A 24,932-nucleotide genomic window follows, 5' to 3' on the forward strand; every position below is an offset into this window, starting at 1 on the left:
GCAGACCAATAGGGGTATGTGTGTGTGTGTGATGGAGAGCATGTGTGTGTGATAGACTGTGTGAGGAGGGTGTGTATGTGAGAGATGGAAAATGAGGGTGTGATGGTGTATGTGATAGAGGTGGAGGGTGTGTTCGTATATATGCTGGAGGATATGTGTGTGATGGAGGGGTTGTGTATGTGTATAGAGAGGGAGATTTATTTTAAGGAATCAGCTCAAAGATTGTGAAGTCTGGCAGGCCCCAAATCTGCATGGTGGGAGAGCTGGCTGGAAACCCAGGGAAGAGTCCATGTTGTAGCTCAAGCCCAAAGGCTGCCTGGAGGCAGAATTTCTCTTCCTGAGAATTGTTTTTTTTTTTTAAAGGCCTTCGTCTGATCAGATGAGGCCCATCCACACTCTGAAGGGTCATCTTGCTGTATTTAAAGTCGGCTATTTTAAGTGTTATTCTCATCTACATGGTGACATGTAGACTGATGTTTGACCAAATATCTGGTTGCTGGGACTTAGCTAAGTTGACACTAAAATTAACTTTCACAGTCGGGCTATGAATGTGTGTTGACCTGTGTCAAAGTTGTCAGAGAACTTTGTTATGGATTTCTAGTTGCCTTTCCAGATAAATGAAAGCAAGTCAGTGAGTGTTTCATATTGCTGCTTACACCGTCATTGTGTTATTTTTTCCTATTTACCAAGAGTTTTACTTTCTTGGGTAGGGGATCTTTTCTCTAGTAGGTAACTCAGTGTCTGTTTCCTCTGGTGTCAGCTCTCGGACACTTCTTTGGGTCACTTACTGAGGAGGCTGTATTCTTCCATTTGCTGGAGATCATGGTAGTAAGCCTTTGTCAGAGTGCTAGCTATATATGATGACTCTCCCCTCTTCTCTTGATTTTCTTTTTTCTTTTTGGTTCTATTTCATTGTACCAGTGCAACATCTCTGTTTTGTATGTGCCTGTGTGGAATCTTAGAATCTTGTCTGCAAAGTGTATGCATGGATGTGATCACGAGAACCTCCAACACCATTGGAAAGAACAGAGCGAGCTGTGGGGGCCACTGGGTGAGGCATTTGTAGCCTGGGGCTGTGGTTGGGTGGTCTGAGGGACCAGATCTTTGCAGATATTCAAAGAGACTACTTGGAGTAGCAGGGGAAGTGAGGGGAGATAGTTTGTCTAGGGGACACTTCTGCCCGCAGGGACATTGGCCCTATCTGGAGACAGTTTTAGTTGTCATAACAGGGAGAGGGGCTGTATTTGGTTGGCAGGGGTCAGGGAACTGCTAAACATCTTTCAGCAGCCAAGATGACCCCAGAATGTCACAGCGTCTGGGGCCAAGGAAGCCAGGTTCTTGCTCGTGATGTGTAGCAACATCAGGTTGAGAAATCCACAGGTAAGTCTGCTCTCGTCACTCCTTGCAGGATGTCAGACTTCTCCAAGGCAACTTGGAGGCAGGAACTATTTTTTTTAACAGCTTTATTGAGATAATTCACATCCTTATAACTCACCCACTTAAAGAGTGGGTTTTAGTATAGTCACAGATTTATGCACCATCCCAAATCAGTTTTAGAACATTTCATCACTCCAGAAAAGAAACCCTGTTAGCAGTCACTCTCAATCCTCCCTGCAACCACTGATCTACCTACTTTTTGTCTCTGGATTTGCTTGTTCTGGACATTTTATATATGTGCAGTCATACGACATGGCATCTCTTATGTCTGGCTTCTTTCACTCTGTTTTCAAGGTTCATTCATGTTATAGCATGAAGGAGTTGAGGGTCAGAGTGAGTTGAGACGCTTTGCTGGTCACCCTCACCTAACACCATCTAGGTCCCCAGCTCCCCTCCAGGCAGCTGCGTTTGACCTGAGTATGCTGAGCCTCCTGTGCTCCAGGGGTGGTGGGGCCAACTGGGGCAGGCTGGTCACATCTGCCTTCCTCCTGGCAGATCAACCAGAATGTAGAGCTCCAGCGGGGCCGCCTTCGGGATGACATCAAGGAATACAAATTCCGGGAGGCCCGCCTGCTGCAAGACTACTCAGAGCTGGAGGAGGAGAACATCAGTCTGCAGAAGCAAGTGTCTGTGCTCAGGCAAAACCAGGTGAGTGACTGGCCTGGGTGGGTGGGTTGGCTTTGAACCATGGCTCACGTACTCCCTCACTTTGCCATCTCTATGGTCAGCAGGTGTTCTCTGCCTCTTTCCACACACTTGAGCCCAGGGCTGCACACTACTGTGGATCAGGATGTGGTGTTAGGGTCCAGCTCCTCCATGACCATGAGAGCAAATCCTCTGGCTCTAGTGTTTGCTGACCCAATTTGGCCTGGCCAGGTGTCCTGGCCAGCAAAAATGGGGAAAAATAGAGAAGCCAATAAAGAGGTGACACCAGAAAATTCCAGAGGCTGGGAGTCCAGCTCAGTCCCTTTCAGGTGCTGACAGGAGACCCAAGATGTCCTCATGTCCTGTGGTACCCTGGATCTGTCAGCCTTCCCATCTTTCCTGCCTTGGGGGAGCCTCTGGGTGAAGCCAGTGGGCCTTTCTTGAGGAGCAGTGTGGTGATGTCAAAGTTGTCATCTTTTGCCCTCGAGTAATCTCAGCAGTGGATGGGATGAGGAGGGACATCTTCTCCTGTGACATGACACCCAGGTGGTCCTGGGCACTCAGGTCCCTCAGTGCTTGCTCTGGACACATACCTCTCCAAGAGCCACAGCCTTGCAGGGGCCTTTTACCCACTTTACATTCTGCACAGGAAAATGTGGGCCCATGTGTTTATCCCAACACAGAATCTCTGTTTATAAAAACCAGCAGGGGACTCATTGCTCCCTGAGAATGCAGGCACAGGAGCTTTGCATCTGGCCACAATGGAGGCCTGTGATGTTCTGCTGGTCAGCTCTTATACACACAAGGGTCCTGAGGAGAGGGAAACCTTACCTCTGGGCTCTGGGTGGCATGTGGTGGAGTCCAGCCCCCTTCCTGGAGTTCTCCTCTGGGCTGCAACTCACAGAAGTCCACTTAGTCCTGCCTATGAATTGTTTGTTCCTTATTTTTTTTAGCATAAATATTACAGAATAATAAACATTTTTCAAAATTTCCCATAGACCATGAGCCACCACAACCAGCACAGGTTTCTGCCTGCTCTTTTTTTGTCTATCTGCAAATACAGTTTCAGCAGGCATGGGTTTGTGTTCTGCCTCTCCCACTCACTCAGATGTCTCTGGGTGTGGGTGCTGAGGGGTTGTAGCACATCCCACCTCACTGAGAACTTTAGTTCCTTGGTTTTGAAATGTCATTAGAAGTAATGGTCTAGATACTTATTTTGTCTTAGAATATCTACGCAACTATAAAGTAGTTTTATAGAACTTAAAATACACTTGGTGACATATTAAGCCATCTTAACAAATTTGCAGTGTGGATGTATTTGTTTTGATTTCCATGGAGTCTCCAGCTCTGAGCTCCAGCTGTTGTACTATGCACACTTGTCCTTTGTGTTTACACCTCATGCCTGAAACCCTCTGAGCAGCCATGGAGTTAGCACACGGGTGCTTCCTTCTGATGGCTCAGGCTTAAAAGGGTATTGACCTTTTTTTCTCAGGTGGAGTTTGAGGGCCTCAAGCATGAGATTAAGCGTCTGGAGGAGGAGACTGAGTACCTCAACAGCCAGCTGGAGGATGCCATCCGGCTCAAGGAAATCTCAGAGCGGCAGTTGGAGGAGGCGTTGGAGACCCTGAAGACAGAGAGGGAGCAGAAGAACAGCCTGCGCAAGGAGCTGTCACACTACATGAGCATCAATGACTCTCTCTATACCAGCCACCTGCATGTCTCCCTGGATGGCCTCAAGCTCAGTGATGATGCTGAGGCCCTGGCCAATGGCTTTGAGCACAGCAGCTTGGCCAAGCTGCCACTGGAAAATAAGACCTCTATGCCCACCAAGGATGGCCTGGCCCCACCTTGCCCCAGTCTTGTGTCTGACCTCCTCAGCGAGCTCAACCTTTCTGAAATCCAGAAGCTGAAGCAGCAGCTGATGCAAGTGAGTGGGAGGTCTACTTTCACTCCTAGCACACCCCCATCACCCACCCTCAACACTTTGTCGAGTTGACAAACCTTATCTCACATTTATCTGAAACTGCTATTGCTACATAAATGGACCTGTAGCATTACAGGTGGAAGATGCCCCGAGAAGTGGGTTTCTGATTATGACATTGAAGTTTGACACCACCCAAGGTTTTGACACTGCTGTCCCTTTGCAGTGCCCACGTGTAGTCTTCCTTGCTATGTCTTGCAGACATGTCACATCAGGATTTCCTGTCCTGAACTGAACAGAATCTCAGAGTCTGTACCCGGGTCCTCAGTTTGCTGTACATCTCTGAGGAGGGGCCCATGTGGCCCCCAAACTTCTGGGTGGTAGAAGACTGATGGTAACCCCACACATAGTACTCCCACCCAGACTTGTTACCAAACTCAAGGGCTTTGTCACTTGGGGTGTTCTATTCAAGAAAAAGACATAGCTGTCATTAGGTAGCTTTATATTTTGCAAGTCAGGGAGACAAGATTCATATCCAAAGCTCTCTCTCCCAGAAGGGAGGCTTAGCCATGCTTATATATGCTGTTTGGTTAATAACACGTTAAATTTTTTTTTTATTTTGCAGTTGGCTAAATTTATCTCTTTGGGTCATGGTCAAGCTCATCTGGTTACAGCTGTGTCTATAAAACACTGTACTACATTTTAACATTTAGCAAGAATAGTATATAGTAAGAATCACCCAGACCTTGAGACCCTTGTTCTATCTAACAGTGTCACAGACAGGCCAGCAAGATGACAGATGGGGTCACTCTTGGGTTTGTCTTGGGTTCACCAATTATGTGGACCCCTGCAAGCTGTTGACAGGCCCTTCTGTGCCTTTGCAGATGGAGCGGGAGAAGGTGGGCCTGCTGGCAACACTGCAGGATACACAGAAACAGCTGGAGCAGGCGAGGGGGACCCTGTCAGAGCAGCAAGAGGAAGTGAACCGCCTCACAGAGAACCTGAGTGCTCTGCAGCGCCTGCAGGCTGGCAAGGAGCGACGCACAGCCCTGGATAGCGAGAAAGAGCGTGACAGCCATGAGGATGGTGACTACTATGAGGTAGACATCAATGGGCCTGAGATCCTGGCCTGTAAGTACCGTGTGGCCCTGGCAGAGGCTGGCGAGCTCCGGGAGCAGCTGAAAGCTCTTTGCAGTGCACATGAGGCCAGTGAGGCTTGGCACGCTGAGGAGAAGGGTCGACGTGAGGCCGAGAGTCAGGCGCTCACTGAGAAGGTATCCCTGCTGGAGAAGGCCAGCTGCCAGGACCGTGAGCTGCTGGCCCAGCTGCAGACAGAGCTGAAGAAAGTCAGTGATGTTGCAGGTGAGACACAGGGCAGCCTGAGCGTGGCCCAGGATGAGCTGGTGACCTTCAGCGAAGAGCTAGCCAGTCTCTACCACCACGTGTGCATGTGCAACAATGAGACTCCCACCCGTGTTGTGCTGGACTACTACCGAGAGGGCCCGGCTAGTGCGGGTCGCTGCAGCCCTGAGGCCCGTGGGCGCCACTCACCTGTCCTACCCAAGGGACTGGCAGCTGCTGAGGGTGGGGCTGGGGACAGCAACCCTTCACCTAGCTCCTCCCTGCCCTCACCTCTGAGTGACCCACGCCGGGAACCCATGAACATCTACAACCTGATTGCCATCATCCGTGACCAAATCAGACACCTGCAGGCGGCTGTGGACCGTACCACGGAATTGTCGCGGCAACGCCTGGCCTCTCAAGAGCTGGGCCCTGCTGTGGACAAGGACCGAGAGGCACTCATGGAAGAGATCCTCAAACTCAAGTCACTGCTCAGCACCAAGCGGGAGCAGATCACCACGCTGCGCACAGTGCTCAAGGCCAACAAACAGGTGCGCACTGTACTTGGGTGGCAGGGTGGACAGGGCTCCTCATCCTCTCCAATGTCCCTCCCAGGGCCTTTGTCACCACTAAGTAACCCAAGTCTTAGGCTACAGCCTGTAGTGGTTACGCTACTGAAGGAAAGGTGTGAGAGAGCCTCAACTTGGTGCCCTGGGAATGGCTGGCGTACTGAGGGGCCAGGAGCATGCTGGGTTCTTGGCCTGTGGCACTTACCGAAACAGAAGGACTCCTCCTGCGCCTCTCACCCACCCACTCTGTATGTCTCTGACCCCCAGACTGCGGAAGTGGCCCTCGCCAACCTGAAGAGCAAGTATGAGAATGAAAAAGCGATGGTGACCGAGACCATGATGAAGTTGCGCAATGAGCTCAAAGCCCTCAAGGAGGACGCAGCCACCTTTTCCTCCCTGCGTGCCATGTTTGCCACCAGGTAATCTTTATTGTCCCTTTCATCGCTTGGCCGGGGGCCCAGGAGGTTGGCCCTGGGGAAAGTGTCATTCCTGAAATTTGAAAAAAACCAGAGGGCCCAGATTTATCTCCACTTTACATGTAAGATGAGGGAGCTGAAGGCAAAAGGCTAAGAGAACAGGTTCCCAGAGGTTGGGCTACATGTGTGCAGTTAACACAAGTTAGATTTGAGGTCAGTAACTGACAAATGCTGAGTTTGCTTCTGAGAAATTGGCAAGAAGTTTGTAAGTTAAGAAAGAAGGTCATCTCATTGTCTGTTCCCCTCTCCTCGCATGAGGGGTCCCAGTGTTCCCTTGTCTGACCCTGCTGGTCAGATGTGGGGAGGAGGGTTGGGAGTGGGGAAGCACAGTAGGGACAGAGCCCTGGGAAGTTCACAGCTTCCTGGTGTTTCTGCAGTCAGGAGGGGCATATCGTCATCTGCTGGCCAGTGTCCAGGCACCAAGGGACTAGCCCTTAGGTAGTCCAAGCATGTGTTATGGGAGAGTTGGAAGAAAAGGAAAGTTTCAGGCTCTTGGGCAGAGTTTTGGGAAAGATCTCAGTCCCTCAGCACTAGTTATGTTGTTTCACTTCAACTTGTTTAAAAACCTGACTTCTCAGATGGATCTGAGATCGTAAACCTGCTCATGACTGGCTGAGTAGGGGTAAGCCCTTGATCGCTGGAGAAGGAAGAGTTGCAGCTGGGCTGCGGGTGGGTGTGCCCACTGCCGCCTCCACCCAGGCCCCACTACCTTCCTCAGGGACAGACCCCAACTGGACATTTTTCTCTCCCAGCTCCATACCCCAGTGGTAGTGGTAAGGGAAGATGTCACAGTTAAGCAGATGCCAAAATGGATTGTTCACAGTGTCCACATTTGCTCTTCTCAGGCTCTGGTTGGCCATTCAGTGCAGATTTACTGAGTACCTTCTGTGTGTAAGCACTGATTTAGAAACAATCTGAGTGTTTCCCTTGGGTTACCTGAGGACTTGAAGGGCAGCCTCTGCTTTCTTTAGTGAAAACCGGCTTCATAGAGCCTCTCCCAGAGAAAGCCAAACTGCTGAGGGACAGGATCTCTTCTAGCCCAATAAGCAGAGGGACCCCAATGAAGTCCTCCTATCTTCAGCCCATGTCCCCTGCCTGGGTCCTTCAGCCATGCTCTCATTTCTCATGTCCCCACAGGTGTGACGAGTACATCACGCAGCTGGACGAGATGCAGAGGCAGCTGGCAGCCGCCGAGGATGAGAAGAAGACACTCAACTCGTTGCTGCGCATGGCTATCCAGCAGAAGCTCGCACTGACCCAGCGACTAGAGCTGCTTGAGCTGGACCATGAGCAGACCCGGCGGGGCCGCGGCAAGGCGACCAAGGCCAAGCCCAGCACCCCAAGCGTAAGTCACGCCTGCGCCTGTGCCAGCGACAGGACCGAGGGCGCTGGGCTCGCTACTCAGGTGCTCTGTGGCGAGAAGTATAACATTTGCTGTGATTAGGGCCAGAGGGCCGCACACTACAGCTAACCTGTCACATATCACCTGTCTGCTTCACCTCAACTAACCTGGCAGCAGCGGGACCGCGGTGCTAGGCTGATCTTAACCATGACTAACGCACAGAGGGAAGGATTTAGCCGATGTGGCATACTGCTCCACCTGGACACTGCAAGCTTTGTGTCTGCTTCTCATCCTTCAGGACTACCCTTCACAGCACTTTGGCAGGGTTGGGTTAGGGGTCAGGGTGGGGGTGGAGCCATGAGTCCTTACAAAAATGTGGTTTCCCAGGGTCTAGGTGTCATTGGCTCCTGCAGGAAGGGGCAGACTCTGAATTGAAACTCGCATGTCCTCCACATGTATCTATGTGCAGTTGTGCTGTTCTGGCACTCAGGAAGCAGTGTTCGAGTTTCCTGCCGGGGTTCCACCTATAGCCTCAGATGATGGAGAGAATTACTTTGTATTTCATGCAGCATTTCACTGGAAATCCTATTTGGTACAGAAGTACAGAATTCCTTCCTCTAAACCCAGAGAAAGAGCAGTCCTAAGCCCTGAGTCCTCCAGCCCAGGCATACATGTGTGCCGGGCAGCAGTCATACTCATATGGCACAAACACTCCTGCCGATACCCTGAGACCAGAACTCACAGCCTCAACTTCTCTTTCTGAGAACTGCACACTGGTTTAGTGGGCTGCAAGGTGACAGATTGGCAGGCCCAAGGCCTGGGGTTTTTTCAGTGAAAAAAACTTCCCAAGTGCCTGACCAGACTCCTGTCCTTGGAGGAATCCTGTCCTTTTGTGTTTAGAATGTCCCCAGCTTTCAGAGCAAATTTCTCCAGTCCCTGTTCCATTATCAGGCCTTCCTTCCGGGAGATGTTAGATCCTAAGACACAAGGCTCTGGAAACCCCCAACCTGAACCCAGCCTGGTGTGGGAAAGGAGCCTCGAATGGATCCAGGGCTAGTTCAAGGATTCACTGAGGTGGAATATGGTTCTCCTTCATCTCTGCAGTTGCAGGATGGTGACAGGCAGAAGACGCAGCTGTGGGGCTCTCCCATTTCCAGAGGCTGCATCCACTTCAGAGCTTTGGCATCAGGCCATCTGAGTTGACACATTTGGAAGCAGAACATCTCAGTATTTTTCTCCTTGTCACCCAGTAGGGACGGGAGGGGGGTGGGGGAGCACTGACCATGAGGCTGTGGTCCTCTCCCTGAAGGGCTACTTGCCTCATCTCTCCATGTTCCCAGAGGGGGAATTTGCTTTGCCCCTTCACACAGCTATCTGTCCCCACTCTCCTTTTCCCCTTGGTTCCCAAGTGTGTCTCAGTTCTCACCAGACTCCAGGTGCTACACATACCACCTTGAGTTATGCAAACTGCTGGAATAGAGAGATACTGGTTGGGCATGCCTGTCCCCCACTCTGGGCTGCTTCGCTGTTGGGATGTTGGGTCTTGGATTCCCCTCCCACTTGAGAAGGGTCAGGCTGTCCCTCCTGTGCAGTCAAGTCTTCCAGGGGCATGGCTGTCTGCTGGCCGTGCACACTGCTTCTGAACCCCCTGTCGCCAAGCCTGGCACACAGCTTCTCTTTGTATTTTTAAAGTATCTTCATTAGGCACTCAGGGCTGAAGGCGCCCCTAACACATGCAGGTCTAGTTTGTTGCTACTAACGTACCCACACCCTCACAGCTTGGTGAGAACTTTACTTGTCTGACAGGTGACTGGTTCTAACACTGTCTTGTTTTCTCCCATTTTCAGCTGTAGATTAGCTGCTGGGAGAACTTGGCTGCCGGCCCTGTCACACTGCAGCCCCTCCCCTCCCCTCCCATGGGCCCACGCAGAGGAAGGAAGGGCAGCCTAAAAGTCCACTTAGAAACATTTTTGGATATGCCACTGCAGTTCTTTTCAAAATAGCATTCCCAAGTTTTTAATAATGGCAGAGGAAAAAAGCTTTAATGTTCAGAAAGCCGCCAACTGCTACTTGGAAGGGCCTTGTACAAGTGCTGAAGAACCTGCTGGGACAGCGACTACTAGGCTTGCTTAGGAACCCGCTAGAAACATTTACCACTGGGGCCTCCCTGTTACAGATACTGCTTTTTCATTTGATAAACCTGTGCACTTTTGACATTTTGATATTATATTTGCTTCCTTAATCCCTCACATAGAGACGGTTTCAAATGCTGTGGTCCATCTCATGGTCCTATAGTGCTCCATCTTAGCTCCCGACGTGTTGATCTGACATCAGCACGTGCGCAGATGTGTCCTAGTGTGTAGCTCTAGACTGTCTATTAGATGAAGGCTTCAACCCAGCAAGGAGCTCAACCAAACATATCCACGCTGTGGTTCAGCAGCCTTTTTGATTATACGGCATTGTGGTTCATGTTTGAAATTACAGGTTTTAAATGCCATGTTCATTAAGAAATCCAGGGTATTCTGATTCTGGGGTTTTTCATATTGTATTATTATTATTCTTAGGAATAGTTCAATGTAACAAGAAGAAAACTTGACCTTTACTCTGGTTAAACAGTTATAGGCACTTGAAAACAAAAAGATAAATTATTGAGTGAGTAGTATTACCTACAAATTCCAGAATTTTCTGGGCTTTAGGACTTTGTGAAGCATGACTGATTAACAGAATTTTATACAACCATACCAGTGAAATTCCAAATTGGAATTGTTTTGTTATTCTGGTTGTTGTGCCAAATTGTGGTACACAGAAAATTCTGCAGTCAATTTTTAAGGTGTTCTATTTCAACACCTTTTTGCTAGTAATCATTGCCAGTAGTGCCTTCATCAGCTAAGGGAGGTGTCCCAGCATAGTTTATTCTCTAAAATGGACAGTGAAGAGCCAGTTGGGAATGTTGAAGGCCAGTGTGGACTAATAGGTGCGAATGGGCCTGAACCTTCATGCCTGAACTTGGGCATCTTCATTGAGGGAAAGAAAACAATTGTGCAAAATTCTGTTAGTCAGTGATTCTTTACTGTGCAGATCCTTGCAAATTCAGGGGCTGAGAAACGAAAGTGAACATAAACCTTGAGTGTGCTCTGGGAACCAAATGGACTTCATGGGACAAGCTAAGCAAGTGGTGTGAATAACATGCCACATTTGTGAAGAGCCGCCGGGTGGCAGGGGAGCCAGTGCTGTTGGCCTCATGCAGTGGGGGTGAGGGCTAGCCATAGTATTCTTTGCAAATGTGAGAAAAAGACATTATATATTCTCTTGCTTGGTGTAACTAATCACTGTTAATTTCAGGAAACAGAACTGGCTAAAGCTCCTTAGCAAACCAGGTCTGTGTCCTGTCCAATTTGCTGAGTGAGGCTGTATGAATGATCAAATTGGTACTTGAAGAGGAAGAAGAAAGTGTCCTTCCTCCTCCAAAATAAAGGACAAATTATTATAAGTAGCAAGAATAAAAGTTCTGTTTCCTGGAACGAACATTTATTCCTAGTTGTAGGGACCTGTATTTTTACCTTCTATTACAGTGTTGATTCATAAGAAATAATGTTACATTTATGATAACTTCATCTGTATGGGGTATTTATTTGCAATGATGTCTGAGTACTGTATTTTTTCCCCCTGTGCATTGCCTTAGTGTCAGAATATTGTCTTTATTTTAAGATCATATGCATGTTCTCCTGCCAAAGACCCTTTACACAGACCCAAACAAAAATGCCTTCAGATTCTGAGAAAATGAGGCAGAGCATGGAAAAGGAATAGGAAGGAGAAATCTGTTGGGACTTGGGACAGACATGGCGTGAAAGTCTGTAAAACCAGTGCACATAGGAACAGTGGGCCTGGGTGAAGGGTCACATTGTTAGGACCAATAAATAAAGAATAATACAAAGGCAAATCACAAGGCTCATTATCTGTGGCTGCTCTGACTTGCTGCCCCAGGTGACTGTGGGTCCTGCTATGCACTGTATTTCCAGCACCTAAAACAAAACCAGCCTATCAGAAACCCTGGTGGTGGGAGCTGGAAGCGACCTTGGGTCCAAATTGGGAGGTGTGGGGAGAAGACAGAGTGTGGGGTGTCTCCTGAGATGGGCGTCACGTGTTGTGAACAACTAGCACCGTGGCAATGAGAGCACACTGCCTTTACACTGTCCTGACTTGAACCTGTCTTCAGTTTGAAACTTTCTTTCAAGACTTGTTTTTCTAACTCCATGGCTAGAAAGATTCTTCTCCTCTGCTGGCCGGTGTTGCCCAAACAGGTCCCTGGAAGAGGCTGAGAAGAGTCGTCTGCATTAGATCTGGAGAACCCTAAGAGGAGGGGACACTGGTAGTGGGCTGTGCAGGGCAGGCCCTTCCAGGTGGGGATACCACTTTTCCCTTGGTTCCCACCATGTGTGGGGCACATTGTGGCCTTGGCCCAGTCTCATGTGTTGGCAAGTGTTTGATTTGCACAAGTGCAGAGGCTGAGGCCTTCCTTGCCCCTCAGTGTGCTCTGGGTTCTTGCACATGCTATTTTTCATTTCGGGGGTTGAGTGACAGTCTTCCAGGTAGGCGGCATCCCAGGAACCTGTGGGAAGGGGGCATTTGGCACTGAAAGGCCTCCTGCTCAGCCTTCTCTTCTAAGAGGGAATGTCTCCACTCCCACCACCTCCATCTCACTGTAGTAGTTTTCACCCCTATCCCCCTTCAGCAGGTTACCAGAACTGGAAACAACAGCTCCAGCTTGGCAACAGACGTTTGGTTGAATCATTCCCTTCTGGTAGTTGACTTACCCTGGCTGACTTATCCTCTCTGAGCCTCAGTTTCTCCGGTATAGGTTGGGAACAATAGTTCTTTGCTCAGAGGGTGTCGTGAAGCTTCATCAGGCCCTAGGTATCCAGCATGCAGCAAATGCTCAGTGGATGAGTATTGCTAACATGGTTCTTGCCGCGATCATTATAATCAAGATCTGGGATACCAGGCCACAGAGCTGAGCCTTTATCCTGTGGGAGTGTGATTTTCAAGTTCACTTTTTACCAAATTATAATTTGCATTCAGGAAAGCATGCACATCCTAATGTACTGTCTAGATTTGCACACAGAAACCATAATTGTATGAATAATAGTCACAGAGTTCCCTGGGCCACCCTAAGAATGCTTCTTGGGACACACATTAATGGGATGCCTCTGTGTGCTGGACTGCCTCCTAACATGGGAACCTCCTAAGAGACAGATGTGCCTATGTTCTGACATCACTTGGCATGGGATTTTGGCAGGGATGGGCTGCCGTCAGGTTTGCTTCTGTGTGTACTCACCTTTCAGCTGTGTCCAAATAGCAAAGCTGTAAGGAGTATGTATTGTCATTTTGTCAGAGACAAAATAGACTATAAAACAAAAATTGTTATGAGACAAAGGACACTATGTAATGATGAGTCAATTCACTCAGAAGATTTAATAATTAAAGACATATGCACCAAACAACAGAGCCCAATAATAAGTGAAAACTGTCAGAACTGAAGGGAGTGGTTCAACTATAGTTGGAGTACCCCACTTTCAATAATACACAAAACAAGACAATATCAAAAATGAAATAGTATATATCAAATAATACACAAAACAAGACAATATCAAAAATGAAATAGTATATATCAACAGGACTATAAGCCAAGATTACTTGAACAGAGCTGTAAGCTAAGCCTAATACATCTATAGAACATTCCAACAATAGAATACATATTCTTGAGTGCATATAGAACATTCTCCAGGATAGACCATATGTTAAACCAAAAAAAAAAAAAAAAAACAAGTCTTAATAACTTGAAGATTGAATTTATACAAACTCTCTTGTCCAGTGACAATGGAATAAAATCAGAAATAATGAAAAGTGGGAAATTTAAAAATGTGTAAATGAAACATACTTCTTAATAATCAGTGTCAAAGAAGGGATCAAGAGAAAAGAAAGGAAGCTCTCAAATCAATAAGCTAACCTCAACTGAAAGAAACTAGGAAAAAAGCCCCAACAAGCAAAGGAAATAAAGATTAGAGTGGGGATAATGAAATGGGGAATAGAGAAAATCCACAAAACCAAAAGTTGTTTATTTTAAAAGATGAGCAAAATGACAAACCCTTTCGATAAAAAGCTACTAAAATTAGAAATGAAAATGAAGAAATTATTACTGATTTTACAGAAACAAAGTATTATAAGAGAGTTCTGTGAATAACTATACACCAAAAAATTGAATAACCTAAACCTAAACCAAGCAGGAAAAAATTACAATAAAGACTAGAGCAGAGATGAATAAAATAGAAAACTCAATAGAGAAAATCAATAAAACCAAAAGTAGTTTCCTAGAAAAGGTCAAGAAATCAACAAACCTTTAGCTAGCCAGATGACTCAAATTACTGAAACCAGTAATGAGAACGGGAACATTGCTAATGACATTACATAAATTATTATAAAACAATATAACTGCCAACAAATTAGATAACTTTAATGAAATGGCAAATCACTACAGTCATACCAACTATCAAAACTGACTCCAAAGGAAATAATAGACCTATAACAAGAAATTGAATCAGTAACCAAAAATCTTACGACTAGTTTCTGGTCCAACATGTAAGGAACTTGGAAGTCATCACTTTGTCCTAACAATAAATAAAAAGCTGAACAAGCTGAAAAATCAACAACTCTTTTAGATCCATTATAGAAGAAAGTCACACCATATGCCATTGCCCCCAATATTGTAGAGACAGACAAGTACAGAGTAGTTGTAAGCAGTACCTAGGTAGGAAAACCTGAACTATAACTGACAAATTGCTGGAGGCTTAGTGTGGACCAGTCTGAGAGAGAAAAGTGCCAGGAGGATCTAGGCATAGGGGGACCCTCACATTTATATGAGCTTTACCTCCAGGAGCTCAATCAGGTTTTCACAGTGAATACTGGAGAAAAATCCCCTCAGTCTTCCAGCAACAGAAGGGGAAAAGCAGCCATTCTGAAATGCCCTACAGCATTCTGTTCTTAACCAGGTCTACCCTCAAGGCAAACTATTTAACCACAGCCTAACTAATGGGGGAAGGGAAATACCCAACTCCAGTCCCCTCTGGCCATACTTTACCACCTAAAGGGGTAAAAAGAAAAAAAAAATAAAAATACAGGGGCACTAATAAAAGATTAAGCATGATCCTATAGAATGCTTCCCCTCCCCCTGAAACCTTACCATTATATTATTAAACGCCTATTTTCTGCAGTTCCCCCCCCCCTCCCCCGTACATCATGTCTGGCTTTCCAGAAAAACAGGTATAATAAAAACAGACAAGAACCAAACAAACTTTGAAAAGACAGCAAATATTAGAACCAGGCTTAAATATGGCAAGAATGTTGGAAGTATCAGACCAGGAATTTAAAATAACTTTACTGAGGGCATAAAGGAAAAGATAGACAACATGTGAGAACATATGGGTAATATAAACAGAGATGGAATAATCTAAAAAATAATTTAAAACTAGAAATTTTAAAACTAACAAAGATGGGCTAGAAGATTGGACATAGCTGAGGAAAAACACTATGAGCTTGAGGATATGTCAATAAAAACTTATAAAACTGGAAAAAAAAAAAGACCAAAAAAATGGAAGAGACTTTCCAAGAAATGTGGGACAACTACAGAAGATGTAACAGACACATAATGGGAATACCAGAAAGAGAAGAAAGCAAAAGAAAGAATATTTGAGCAACAATGACTCAGAATCTCCCAAAAATGTCAGACACCAAATCATAGGTCCATGAAGCTCAGAGAACACCAAGCAGGATAAAGGCCAAAATAAAACTACACATAGGCATATGATTTTCAAACTGCAGAAAATGAATATTATAGCCAGAGGAGGGTGGAAAAGGCTTACCTACAGCAAAGCGAGATAAGAATTACATCTGACTTCTCAGAAACCAGGCAAGCAAGAAAGTGGAGTGAAATATTAAAACTGGTGAGTGGAAAAAATAACAAAAAACCTGGAATTCTGTATCCTGTGAAATTATTCTTGAAAAACAAAGAAGAAATAAAGACTTGCTTAGAAAAAAATTGAGTTAATTTGTTGTCAGTAGACCTTCCTTGCAACAAGTGTTAGAAAGCTTTTCAGGAAGAAGGAAAATTATATAGGTCAGAAACTCAGATCAACATAAAGGAAGAACATTAGAGAAAAATAAAATAATTTCTTAAAATTCTTGTTAATTGACCTAATAGATAAGTTTGTTAAAAATAATAACTATAGTATATTTGATAACTATATCTTATGTATAAATGACAGAAATGACAGCAATTATATAAGGAACAGGAGGGAAGAATTATGGATATTTTGTAATAACATACTTGCACTACCTGTGAAGTGGTATAGTGTTATTTCAAAGTGGACTTGGTTAGTTGTAAATGTATTTTACAAACTCTAAGGCAACCACTAAAGAGATTTTTAAAAGGTGCAATTGACAATGCTAAGAAAGAGAGAAGAGCAAAACAGGAAGAAAGAACAAGGGCAATAATCATACTAAACATCACCGGTTTACATATATCAATTAGAAGACAGAGACTGTCAGGGTGGACAAATAAACAAGACCCAACTATATTAAATATTGTCTCCAAGAAACTCATTTTAAATATAAAGACATAGAAATTAAAAGCAAAGGAACAGAGAAAGATATACCATGCTAACACTAATCAAAAGAAAGTAAATGTAACTATATTAATTTCAAACAGGGAAGACTTCAGAGCAAGGAAAGTTATCAGGGATAAAGAGGGGAATTACATAATGATAAAGGGGTCAATTCTCCAAGAAGACATAACAGTCCTCAATGTATATGCACCTAACAGCAAAGCATCATGTTATGAGGCAAAAGCTGACAGAACTACGAGGAGGAATAGATGAATCCACTATTTTGGTTGGGAGTCTTGAACATCCCTCTATAAGAAATGGACAGATCCAGCAGACAGAAAATGAGTAAGGACATAGCTGGACTCAACAGCATGAACAATCAATTCGATATAATTGACAACTGTAGACATTAACAAATTTAAAAGAACAGGAATCATACAATGTATGTTCTCAGACCACAATGAAATTTAACTAGAAATCAGTTAACAAAGACAGAAAATCCCCAAATACTTCTAGATTAAATAATACACTTTTGAATAACACATAGGTCAAAGAATAATTCTCAACAGAAAATTAAAAATAATTTGAACTAAATGAAAATTAAAGTACAACTTGCTAAAATTAATGGTATGTATTAAAGCAGTGTTTAGAGGGAAATCGATAGCATTGAATGCATATTAGAAAAAAAGATCTAAAACCAATGATCGAAGGTTTCACTTTAGGAAACTAGAAAAAGAAGAGCACATTAAATCCAAAGTAGAAGAAATAATAAAAATTAGAGTATAATCAATGAAATTGGAAACAAGCAATCAATAGAGAAAATTAAAACAAAAGCTGGTTCTTCGAAAAGATCAATAAAATTGCTAAGCTTCTAACTAGGTTAAGAAAAATAGGAAGACAAGTTACTAATATATGGAATGAAATGAAGCAATACTACAGATACAAGGGACAACAGGGGACTACTATAAACACATAAGCCCACAAATTCGATAACCTAAATGAAATAGACCAACTCCTTGAAAGACACAATCTACCAAAACTCACAAGAAGAAATAGAGCAATCTAAATAGACCTAGATCTAGTAAAGCATTTGAATCAATAATTAATAACCTTCCAAAACAGCACTGGGCCCAGATGGGCTCACTGGTGAATTACACCAAACATTTAAGGAAATTATACCAGTTTTCTACAATCTCTTCCAGAAGGCAAAAAAAGCCAAGGGAATACTGACTTAAAGACTTACTATAAAGCTAGAGTAATCAAGATGGTAGGGTTTTGGGAAAAGAATAGACAAATCAATGGAACAGATTAGAGAATGGTTCTGGAACAAGTGGACGTCTACACGCAAAAAGTGAATCCAGACACAGACCTTACGCCCTATCTTTGGACCACTCAGACCATCCAATCCCACCTGAACCCCTGCTCCGCATGTCCTAGTTTGAGGGGAAGCACTCAATCCCATGTACACCTGGATCCCAGCTCCTGTAACCACCAGGATCCACACTCCCGCCTCGCCCCATCAGCCCCTGGTTCCGCCTCCCTCGCCTCATTTCCGGCGCGCAGGCTCAAAATCTCACTTCCGGTCGTCAAGACCGCGCTCCGGAAGTGAGTCACGATGCCAGCACCTAAAATGGCCACTGGCCCATCTGCCAGCTGTGGTCAATGGAGAAGAAGTAAACAGGAACCCAGAAGTTGCCCGGCTCCACCATGGCAGCCATCGGGGGCGTGGCTTCCGGCTGCCCGCGCCTGCGAGTCCTGGCCAACAGGTCGAGCGCAGGCGGCGGCTGACAGGCGCTCCTCCCCTGGAGGCAGTGGTGGCGGCGGCGGCTGGTGCCTAGGTGTACTGGCAGCCCCCAGCTCGCGGTCTCACGAGGTTCCAGAGCCCCACTAGGGGATGGACAAGGGGAAGATGGACGAGAATGAATGGGGGTATCACGGCGAAGGCAACAAGAGCCTGGTTGTGGCCCACGCGCAGGTGAGCAGCAGGCAGTCGGCGCAATCTGGGACCCTTACCCTCCCCCGTGTCGTTTTCACGGTTCTGCGTGCTCCCAGCACCCGCTCCCCGCTCCTGTTTCCGTAACCCTCTAGTGTTACTCCACCGGGTCAGTTCCGCGTCGCCCCAGAGTATCACAAAACAACCCCCCGGGGTCAGTTCCACGTCCCCACGTCGTCACCTCCTTGCCCAGGTCGGTGCCACATCCCCCGAATTTCATCCCCGACAAGTTGGTTGCGGGTATCCCCAGTGTCGCCCCCTCCACTGAAGTGAGTTCCGTGTTACCCCAGTGTTACCTCCTCCCCTTGGGTCAGTTTCGAGTTTCCCTAGCACCACGTTCCGACCTCCCGCGGTGTGGGTGCCGCATCGGACTGCTCAGCCGCTGTGGGCAGAGGCTACTCCAGGATGCCGCCGGCGGGTACAGAGAGTCTGGGCAGCTCTGGAGGAAGAAGTGAAGCAAGTGCTCGGGGTGCTGTTTACCTCTCAGCACCGAGGGAGTTCAGCCTCTGTGGCCGCTGTTAATAATGGAGCATTGCCCACAGGTTTTCTGCGGAATCTTTTAGAATTGAAATAGTTTCCCTTTTTTAAGGGAGGGTGAGAATTTCAGAAAATGTAATAAGGACTTCCAGGGAGGTGAATTCCAGGAAGAGAAGATTGTGGATTTGCGTGAAGGTGCAGATCTCTGCCATCCTGCTGTCTGATACAACCCGGCAGGAATGTGGTGGGCAGGGGCAGGGGTTAAGAGCCCCCAGGGTTGCAGTCACACATTGCTGGGCAGAATCCCAGTTCTACCACTGCTTGGCCCACATTTCTGCATTTGCAGAGTGAGCTGGTAACAGAACCCATTTTGTGGAGTTGCCAGAAAAATGAAGTGAGCAGGAGCTGGACAAGTTATGCCTGGCAAGTGAGGTTAAGAGCCTTGACCCAGTCCTATTGGATGGTGCAGGCCCTGGGTGGTGCTCTGCCATTCCAGTGTTGGGCATGCTGGGTCAGCTGTAGGGTGAATTGCAGTCACCCATGTGGCCCCTGTGTTCTGCCTTTGCATTTTGATATCCATCAACACAGTCGGGAAACTTAAGAACTGAAACTACAAGCTTTGCTCAAGATCTTTATATGAATTAATAATGGACAAAGCTTAACCTGAAGCTGTTCTTCTCTGTGCATTCTGCTGGGCCCCATTGTGTTTCAAGGTCAGGTGAAGCACAAACTATTCCAGCAAGAATCACTTTTGTTGTTGAGTTATTGTGGTTACCCCTGAACCCTTTCACAAAACAAATACTCATCTTCTAATTCCTTAGTAAGATTAGATGGTATATCTTCATTTTATATAAAGCTAAATCTTCTTTCAGTGGAGGCTAACGTACTGAGTTTCCAAAGTAATGTTGGATGAAGAAGCAAATACCATTCAGATTTGGAATAAAAGGACTCCAGGTTGGAAGATCAGAGGCCTTGGGCACTCAGAAGCCTTCTCTACCATCCCTGACAAGCACATGTCTGCCCTTCAGGGCAGTCTGGCCCCCTTCCTTGTTGCACAGCTCCTATTATTAGGGTTGTATTTATTTTTCGTTTTCGTTTTCCTTTTTAAACTTAGTCATCAAGCTACCCAGGACCTGTGTTCTTCGTTCTTTATTTTAAATCATATTTGCTCTAGTTTGTTCATTCTCACTTGGTTGTTTTTAGCTCATCATTTGAACATGAAGATTATCATCGCAAATAATCTTATAAGAAATTGTTTTCACCAAGTGAAAGGAGGACTATGCTGTTTGGGTGTGGAAAAGCCTCTGTGCTTTGCCTGGGCCTTGAGAACTAGGGAGAAGGAGAGAGTCCTGGAAAGCAGCCTTTCAGGTTTGTGCTGTGCCCAAGAAGAGGGTGTGTGTGCTAGTGGGACAGATAAAAGGTGGACAAGTGAGCACAAAGGTTATCTCTTCCACTGGTGGACTCCCCAGACCCACCTCATTTATTCCAAGATAGAGGGCAGCCTTTACCATATTTTTTCCAGATCGATGACAGTCCCTTTCTCAGGGCATCATTTACTTTCAGAATTGAAAGATCTTAAAAAAGTTATGAGTCTGTACTCTCTCCTCTCCAGCTTCAGAACACAGTGCCTTCAGGCAGCTACTGCTGGGGCCCAGCATCTGCACTGAAGGAACATGAGAGGAGAGACAGACAGCCTTCTGGGCTGGTGGGTTGGGAGCTTCAACGAGCATGGGACTTGTAAAATGGGGCCTGGAGATGGAGGAGCTAAGTGCTAAGGGCCTCGGGAGGTCCATGACGTTGGGGGTATGTGTATTCAGGGCTAGGCAGTAAGAAAGGACAGTACAAAACCCTAATAACAGGCCACTTCCTGGCAGATTCCTGTCAGTGGCTCCTTTAGGCATCCTGTGTCTGTTACCCTCAACCTGGTGCTTAGCACCCTTGGGTCCAACTGTGCAGTTGAACCCCTTCCCAGGCACTGGTCCCTTGGCTCTGGCACTGACCCTCTGAGGTGCTCCAAGGCTGTGGCCAGCTTGGCAGTGTGCCCCAGTGTATGCCTGGAGGCCCAGGCACTGCCCCATGGGGGTCTAGGGCAAGAGCATTTTTTAAAAAAAAATTTTTTTTTTTGCGGGCAAGCAAGGGCACTGTCACTTGTTCTAGCAGCCATGTGACACTTATGCTCACTCTGAGCTGTGATTAGTGAGGTCTGGGGCTGCATTCCTGTGTGTTGCTGTCTTTTCTCTCTGTATGGTGTTGTTACTTTCACATCTGCACTTACCCTTCTTTACCTTTGTCTTGTTGGCTTTGGCTCAGTGTCCTGTCCTGTGAAGGTAACTGTAAGTCTGGTTTGACATTTGATCTCTTAAGTGTCTCCAATGGTGAGAGTTGGCCAGGGCACGCCAGGCAGAGAGTCATCACCGGGCCCTGAGCTGCCCTCCAGCTGCCCTTACCTGTGGGGTGCAGGGCAAACAGTACTTCATTCCCTTCATCACACTAAGCCGTTATGACAGAGGTAACGTGAAAGACCTACCAGCAACGATCATTCATCATCAAAAGCAAAAGCACAAAGGAAGCTGCTCTTTCAGCTGTCTGATCTTTCAGGTTTGACAGCCTTTCTAAGATTCTGCAGGGGCAGTTGTTTTGATGCCCTGAGGTGTTTGTCTGGGTCCTGAATGTGTGAGATTCTAGCAGTCAGGGGCCATCTAATTGTTTTCTTCTTGTCTTGTGTTTTAGGATTTGTTTTTCATAGATCATATTTCTTAGTGGACATGTTGGAAGCAAATAGGAGTTGTTCTTTTCTGGTCCTTTTTCTTTTTTTGAATGCAGCTTTTCCCAAGTCCTGGGCCACTGCCTTCTTTAATTTTTCTCCTGAATCTAGTTGAGAGTCTTAACTTACGTTACCTCTAGTATTTTTTTTTTAACAAGTAATTTATTCTGTATTTGAGATTTATTAGATAATACAGGTCAATACTGTTGATGTGACTTCTTTCTTGGTGAGGTCTCATTTGAGAGCTCCACACATAGCCCTGGGATCATCTGCAGTTAAATGGTTAGGATTTGTTATTTCCCAATTGTGTTTCCTATGGTAGTTTCCAACCCTGGCCTTGGCGAGCCTTCCTAGTGCATGCAGAGTTCCGGATATTCTGTGGGGTGGGCCTGGTCTCCCAAAATGGCATGGTTGCTTTCCTTCCCCCTCCTTGGTCAAAACTCAGAACAGTAATGGCCGTGTTTATCAGGAAGGTAAGGAAGTTTTCTGTGTCTGCTGCAGAGGAATAAGAACACAGTGCCAGGTCCCTAGCCACTGCATGCTATGTGTTTATGAACCTGCTTCATGGCCCTCATGTGGCCTGGGAGTGTCTGGGGCCTTGATGGCTCCTCATAGACTCACTTTGTATTTTATGCAGTTTGGTTTGTCTTTGCTCATTGTTCTGCTTCTCATCTGGTTGCCACATTGTTCATCCCTTTAGCCCCTGAGGGTCCTGCCCCACATCACCTGGGCTCACACGGCCTCTGTCCCATCCCCCACCTCATGACTTTCATCTGTGTCTGCTGCAGTTCAGCAGCTGTGGGTCCAAATGGAGCCACCAGAGATTGCGAAGAAAAGTGTCTTCCTATCTGGCCTCCACGGGGAGTCCTGGGCTCCCTCTGTGAGATGTCCTCTCGTGTGTTTTGAGGCTGTACTGCTAGCACTGTGTCCCACCCTTTGTCCCACTCCTTTGTCCCACTCCTTTGTCCCCATAATCCCATTGTAGGTCTTGGGGCATATTTCCAATTGTATTACCAGAGGTGAGAGAGGTTGTGTCACTGGTGTTCTGATGACCCAGGCTGGAGCGGGTGGGGTGGCTTCAGAAGGTAGCCTCACTGAGAAGCTCCCTGAGGCATTTTGGATGTCCAGGGCAGTACTCCAAGGGGCCATTTTTTTTGCGGTGTTTGTCTGTCTCCCTTTCCCTTAAAAGCTGCCTAATCTCTTAACTTGGGGTCTACTTGAGGCCCTGTCCTGGCTCATCTCATCTTCCCTGTGGAAGATCGGACCTGGGCCTGTTTTGTGGCAGCAAGGCTGTGGCCCGAGACAACCCATCCAGGAGTGCCCATGTGTCATGGTGGCCTTCCCCGTGATCTTTGCTAGGAGACCCTGGAGTCTTTCATTCCACCCACAGGTTCCCTCCCTCTGGCTTCAGGTGGGCAGGTTTCCCTTTTAATATATTGTTTTCTGTGGTCTTTTATTTTTATTTAATATGAATTATTGCTTCCCTTCTCTGTTCCAGAAAATATAAAATATTAGAAGGAAGAAAATAAAAAGCACCCAATATTTTCACACTAAGAAAATAATTTTTGTTAACACTCTGATACCCGTCCTTCCATTATGTGTTTGTTTTTGTTTTCTGCTTTTTCCCTCAACCTACAGCCTAAATATGTAGAAAATTATTCTTGCACGTTTTCAGGGCTACAGAGCACTTGGGCAGCCCATGTCCCCACTCCTGTGCTGTCAAACATTTGCATGGTTGTACTTCTAGAGCTGTTACTAGCCGGGCTTTGCCAAACATCTTAATGTTCTGACAGCTTGGATAGGTTTTCAGTGTGAATCAAAGGTGCATTTCCTGGGCCCCTCAGCACATGATGTGCTAGTCCACCTCCTACCTCACTAGAGCTGGGACTTTTGGAGCACTGAATACTTTCTGCTTCTTTTATAAGTGACAAATTGTCCCCTTAACTTTGTATGTTTTGAGGTTGTTTAATGTGCATGTATGTTTTTATGTGTCATTCCTCCAATTAGTGGGTTTTTAAGCTTGTTAAAGTCATTGATTCTCATCTGGTATTCCCTGATATGAATGAGAGTACCATGTTTTTCTATCCTCAAGAACATTAAAGGTGTGGCCCTCACCTCAGTTTCCTGTCCTGCTGTATGTGGTGAAGAGCTACTTTGGCCTGGACTGTGCAGAAACCCTCGCTGAGCCCCCGTCTTCTTAGTCTTACCACTTTCTCTTCACTTTCTTAGCATTTTATCCTAGACATTAAGAAGGTACATTTTAAACATCTAGTTTCAGATACTCATTTTAGAAGGAAAAGAGTCATTTCTTTCACAGCTGGTTAAGACCTAGGGACCAGGCAGAACCCTGACACTGGGTTGGGCGGTGGTGCCACCTCCTTTGTGGGCATCTCCCCGTGGGTGACCTTGCAGTCCTGCTCATCTGCTGTGGGTGGCCCTTGGACTAACGGCATCTTTTTGCCAACAAAGGTTGGTAAGGCTGATTTCCAACATTTTCTTTGGTTTCCACCTGAATGGATGTTGCTGGGCCCCAGAGTTGGCCTCTTGCCATTTCCCAGGGCCACCAGCCCAGCCCAGCTCAGTCAGGCCCTCATTAGGTGGAGGTGGTGCTTGCCTTCCAGAATGTGGGCCAACTAACTGCTCCGTAAGTGCTTGCATTTGTGGGAACTGGCCTTCATGCTGAAACTGCAGCTCCCTGGGATAGGCTGGTGATCTCTGGTGACAGTTTTTGGATGATAAATGGGTTAGGAGAGAAAGCAGTTTTCTTTGGCAAAACATGACACTCAGAATTTCTTGGCGTGTCTTGAACAGAACAGTAAAGTCTAGGTGAGGAGTTAGTATACTTTTGGGGGCTGAGTTTCTGTGAAGTTGCCTCAAATTAGAGCTTCTGCATATCATCTTATGTTTTTCCTTTAATTCTGATGGAATTGTAGTTCTATCAAAACGATCCTTGGCTGGTTGAGTATTGGATGTGAACCTGGACTTGGGAGGAGATGGTGACACGACCATGCTGTTGACCTTGGCTTCTTCAGGTCTAGGCTTGGGACCCAATTAGGTGACAAGTGTCCCAGGTTTTGGGAGGATACCGCATTGTCTCTGAGTGGAGCAGGAGATACCAGAGGGGCTCTGGTCTGGGGATAAGGATCTGGTCTCCATGGGGACTTCCTTGCTCCCAGGCACATTTTGGTTCAGAAAGCTACACTTTCTGAGCCTCATTAATTGCCTGCCCAGGTCCCAGGGCTTCCATACCTCCCTGGACCCCCACACCCTCCTCCTCCTAATCATGGCTTCTCTCTGGGCTTAGCCCAGC

General features: G+C 46.3%; 2 protein-coding genes across 4 annotated transcripts in view; both read left to right on the forward strand.

Moving 5' to 3' along the window:
- BICD2 (BICD cargo adaptor 2) overlaps positions 1-11,671 on the forward strand; it is a 50,867-nt gene extending 39,196 nt beyond the window's left edge. For 2 of the 3 annotated variants that reach the window (XM_036218309.1, XM_016161203.2), the window contains 6 exons: positions 1,933-2,085; positions 3,575-4,009; positions 4,888-5,895; positions 6,181-6,332; positions 7,527-7,734; positions 9,579-11,671. In XM_036218309.1, coding sequence (XP_036074202.1) covers positions 1,933-2,085; positions 3,575-4,009; positions 4,888-5,895; positions 6,181-6,332; positions 7,527-7,734; positions 9,579-9,584 — 1,962 coding nt within the window. In that variant the 3' untranslated portion in view covers positions 9,585-11,671. Of the gene's footprint in view, positions 1-1,932; positions 2,086-3,574; positions 4,010-4,887; positions 5,896-6,180; positions 6,333-7,526 lie in introns of all 3 variants that reach the window. The other variant, XM_016161202.2, reaches the window with a different exon arrangement.
- Positions 11,672-18,255: 6,584 nt separating this feature from the next.
- Positions 18,256-24,932, forward strand: part of IPPK (inositol-pentakisphosphate 2-kinase) — a 62,295-nt gene continuing 55,618 nt past the window's right edge. Inside the window, exon 1 of the mRNA XM_036218312.1 lies at positions 18,256-18,363. Coding sequence (XP_036074205.1) covers positions 18,283-18,363 — 81 coding nt within the window. The 5' untranslated portion in view covers positions 18,256-18,282. The remainder of the gene's footprint in view (positions 18,364-24,932) is intronic.

This window comes from Rousettus aegyptiacus, unplaced genomic scaffold, assembly GCF_014176215.1.
Source record: "Rousettus aegyptiacus isolate mRouAeg1 unplaced genomic scaffold, mRouAeg1.p scaffold_m13_p_3, whole genome shotgun sequence".
In the NCBI taxonomy this organism is placed as follows: Eukaryota; Metazoa; Chordata; class Mammalia; order Chiroptera; family Pteropodidae; genus Rousettus; species Rousettus aegyptiacus.